We start from the raw sequence: 4,468 nt of genomic DNA, 5'->3' as shown, positions 1-4,468 counted from the left end.
CACACCTCTACACATATGTACACATCATTTAAACTACATAAAGCCAGCTTTGGGTTTTTGTGAACAGTTAAGCTTTAAATCATAACATTGAATGCAAGGAGAGAAGTTTAAATCAGAAAATAAAATTGCAGGACATACAGATCAATAACATTGATCACAAAGGTTTTTGTAAACAAAAATACTGACCATAGTTCTGTTTCTGTTTTTTTCTATTACTACTTTATACATCAAACAAGAAATAGACTTCATGATAATATCAGGGTTAAAAGTACATAAGATGTTAGAAACATGTCAACTTCATAAGCAAAACTCAGGGTTAACCTTTCAAACACCTACTTTGTCCACTTTCTCTCACCTCCTATCATCAACCACCATGTTTATTTACATTCTTTGACTATACAACATCATCAGACCATCAACAAAACATGCTTAATCCACTGTCCTTTTCTACATTCAAGTCAACATGAATCAGAAATCAGAACTCATTTTTCTTTTATACACTCTTAAAAAGATGATTCTTCAAGGGTTCCTTAGTAAAAAAATGGTTCTAAATAGAACCATGAACACGCAAAGACCCCTTTGCATCATTCAGTGGTTCCTAGCCTCATGAAATGGTTCTTCAGAGTGATGGAGAACGTGTGGCATATGGCTCTTTATAGAACCCTTTGGAAAACTGGCTCTACATAGCACCAAACAAGGTTATAGTGTTGTTCTTGTACCCATAGAAGAACACTTCTGGTGCTTTTCAAAAAGGTTCTATATAGAACCATCTACAGCTCATTCCTCATCAATCTAAAGTGCCCTTTCATGATGCAAAGAACCCTTTAATCATGCAAAGGGTTCTTTGAGTGTTCATGGCTCTACAGTACTGTGTGAAAGTTGTAGGCATCTAAGCAAATTTGTAAACAATTGACCTCAGCAGTGAGTTTATCACAATACACATTAGAATAAAGTCGTATTCAAAATTCAAATAAACAGAAAAGCAATAAAAAGTAACAAGAATTTCTTGGGTCCATATTGTTCCTTGACACCTTCACAGCCGCCACAGAGACTTTTTAATATCTTCAATTACATCATGAGCACAACTTACTGAAGCACTGACTGGTCAAAGCAGGAGCTGCTTCTTAACTACATATAATACTGAGCTTCCTCAAGGAGAGATTTGAAAATGGTTAAACAAACACACAAACACACTAACATCCATATATATATATATATATATATATATATATATATATATATATATAATTATTAATTAATATTCTATAAATGTTGTTGATTCAAATATTAACACTCTCAGCAAATAAACACACACTACACAAATGTGTCTTGGGTGCCTAAGACTTTCGCACAGTACTGTACATAGAACCATTTTCTTAACTAAAGAACTCTTGAAGAACCATCTTTTTACAGTGTGTACCATAACACACTTTAGAGTATAACTGTGTGCTGAAAAGGCTTCGAGCTAGCTGAGCATATTACCAGAAACATGACCTACGAAGGTAAACAAGCCTGTTCTGGTTTCAGGTTGACTTTAAGGAGTTATCTTTCTTAAAAATCACACATAATATAAAGAAACCAGTTAGCTATTAAAGCAGTGGCAGCTAATGGGAGGCTCCAAAATTACATTTATGTTCTGGAAACATCAACGGCCCCTTTATCCTTTCCACATCTGTCCCAAATAAGCATACCAACACACCATATTGTGTGGAAAAACAAAACAAAGCTGTGGTTAACTTCTGGCATTTGGAATTATGGCATCTGTTATCTTCTAGTATTGACTGGTCTTTATCAGTAGATTAAAGTACATGTACAGATTAGGTCATTAGCACTAGACAGAAGGTCGTATACTTAGTCATGAAGATTTTAACTGATTACAGAGCCCAGAGGTTGGGACAATAGGCGGCACTGCGGTCATAATGAATGTCTTCAAACAGGTAATGGAGATTAGCTTCAGAGACCATAAACAACTTCTTTGGTTTGCGTATAGAAAAAGTAATAGGGCCAGTTTTTCAAGCCAATCTTACTTTTGAATATTATTCACAAATAACAGACTTGAGTGACGTATCATTAGGAAATGCTACAGAAAAGCTAGTACTCCGCCTCCTCCTATGGAAGTCCTTGGTGTTTCCTGCCAAAGATCTTGAACAAAGCCATTTAAGATCAGAATGCCTTCTGGGAAAAGGACTGCTAAACCATGACATCCATTGGTCCATGATGTGAGCAAGGAAACTAATTCATGTAGTGCTTATAGTTCATTTAGTTCATGCACAGCAGACCTATAACACAAAGGTCTAACACAAAGTATACGTCAGATTGCTTCTGTGCCAGCACCAGTAGTACAGAACAATATACATACATTCCTCACATTACTAGCTGGCACTGTACCTTTTTGGAGCGGGATATTATAAAACACAAAGAGAGGCTGGTCCACTGTCGTCAGTGTAGTCAGGACCCGAAAGCATCAGGCGTTCCGTCCCGTCATGGTCTGTGACTCGTCCTCTGGACCTGAGGCACCAGTGTAGCAGCCGCGCTCAGAGGCCCAGAGTACCCTGTGCTGAACGTCTGGAGCCCAGCTACCAGACATTTCCAGCTGTAGCGAAGAGCTTTCCCTACGTTCTATAAAAGAGAGCAAGAGAGAATGATCCACATAGAGAAACATCACTTTCTGTTACATGCTCTGTGCTCACATTTTAGACCTACCACACAAACCACCTTTAATACTCTGCGATGAGCAAGAAAAATATCTACACTGTATAGAAAGAGACCTTTTGCTTGTTCCACTACGTGAAGAATGTTTTGTAACATATTGAGTAAAGGCCATTTACTCTGTGGTCAGCTGAAATATAGAAACTGTAAAATATTAGCTAGTAATAATATTAACCTTTCAGGAAATAGACAACTACTATTTTTAGTTATTTCTATTTTAGGTTATTAACTGCAATTTTATTGTAAAAACACAGAAAATATAGAAGATTTGTATTTTACTTTATTATTTGCCTGTAATAATATAATATTATTTAAGAAAACATCTGTATCTGTATATGTATGTCTGTCTGTCTGGTGACAGGGTGTATCCTGCCTTCTACCCAATGACTACTGAGATAGGCACCAGCTCCACCTGCGACCCAGAAGGATAAGGGGTTTAGCTGTGTGTGTGTGTGTGTGTGTGTGTGTGTGTGTGTGTCTTGATTGAATTAGTTTTGTACATAAAGCAGTCAACTGCTTGTCCCACTGTGTTGAGAATGTTGTATAATACTGTGTGGGCCACCTGAAGCGTGGGGGTGTCGGGGTGGGGTTCGGTAATCTGGAGCAACCCATATGAGCATTTATTCAAATCTATTAATATAAAAATAAAAATTCTCAGGTCTTCTTTCGTCTGTGGCTCTCCATTTTTCCACAGGCCTACGTTAATATTTAAACTCCTTAGGTCCTGTAACTCATACGATGCCAGTAAAAACACTGTAAAAGAGTCAGATGTCCTGCAACACAGCAAAACTGATTTTAAAAGATTTAAGAGGGGAAAAAAACGCTGTAAGCTACCTAAACTCACAATGTTACATAACCGTCTAAAGGTAAAAAAGTAGATCCACATACTTTCCTGAACGTTTTGTATTTCTTCTGTTTCTTCTCAGCGCTCTCTTCTTGTGATATATCGACACTCTGGTCTTCCTCCAGAGGCTCATATTTGTCAGGCAGCACGGCTATGTGCACTTGTTTGGCTGATTTTTTTCCCCTCACACTCTTTGAGCTCTTCTCTCTCTTCTCTCTCTTCTCTACCTCTCCACAGCTCGGCCCCTCACACTCTTCCCAGCGTTGTTCATCCACGCAGTCAATAATCTTTGATTTGTCCTCCTTTTTGTGATTTTTAGATTTCTTTCTGGATTTGCGAAGCTTCTGTCGCGGCATTCTTGTGGTTTTAATCGGCGCTCCTGTCACCGTGTCTGTGAGTCAGGTGGAGGTTCCTCAACTTCGTGCGCATGCGCAGTGCAGGGCATTCTTTGCCACAAAAGCAGGTTCGTCAACAGAAAACCGACAGAAAACGGCGGGAAACGCTGCGCGCGAGGAGCGGAAACGGTTGGACGCCGATTGAGGGTTAAGTTTGGTGTATTTGCTTTGACATTTACGGCTTCATTTGACGGAAAAGTTTGCTTTCGAGTAGAGATCATCACTGTCATGCAGACTAGACGGCATTGTTTGTATTTCCTTAGCTGTGAAACATTAAATAATCACTGAAAGGCATTTATTTGTTAACCTCCACATCTCAGGTTCCTGTGGAGTTAGCCTGAAGCTGCTCATTAACAACATGCCCCCCCCCCCCCCCCCCCCCCACCTCAAAGTTCTGTGACTCCGCCAGTACAACCACCACCACAATATTTGCACAAAGTCTCTACCCAGAAAAGCTCCGACAGCCTTTTCTGACAACTGCTGTCCATTGAATAGAGTCTAAACGTGCGATCACCACAAA

The 4,468-nt window shown here is 39.2% G+C and overlaps 1 protein-coding gene across 1 annotated transcript; it reads right to left on the bottom strand.

Moving 5' to 3' along the window:
- Positions 1-1,292: 1,292 nt before the first annotated feature.
- On the bottom strand, positions 1,293-4,197 carry c10h1orf115 (chromosome 10 C1orf115 homolog). Its single transcript, XM_017694349.2, has 2 exons — positions 3,598-4,197; positions 1,293-2,619 (listed from the first exon to the last, which is right to left on the bottom strand). The coding sequence occupies exons 1-2, from the start codon at positions 3,907-3,909 to the stop codon at positions 2,482-2,484; spliced, it is 450 nt and encodes a 149-aa protein (XP_017549838.1). The 5' UTR covers positions 3,910-4,197; the 3' UTR covers positions 1,293-2,481.
- Positions 4,198-4,468: the final 271 nt, after the last annotated feature.

The sequence above is a fragment of the Pygocentrus nattereri genome, chromosome 10 (assembly GCF_015220715.1).
Source record: "Pygocentrus nattereri isolate fPygNat1 chromosome 10, fPygNat1.pri, whole genome shotgun sequence".
In the NCBI taxonomy this organism is placed as follows: Eukaryota; Metazoa; Chordata; class Actinopteri; order Characiformes; family Serrasalmidae; genus Pygocentrus; species Pygocentrus nattereri.
Note: the sequence above shows the minus strand (reverse complement) of the source record. Positions and strands in the feature narration are given on the sequence as shown.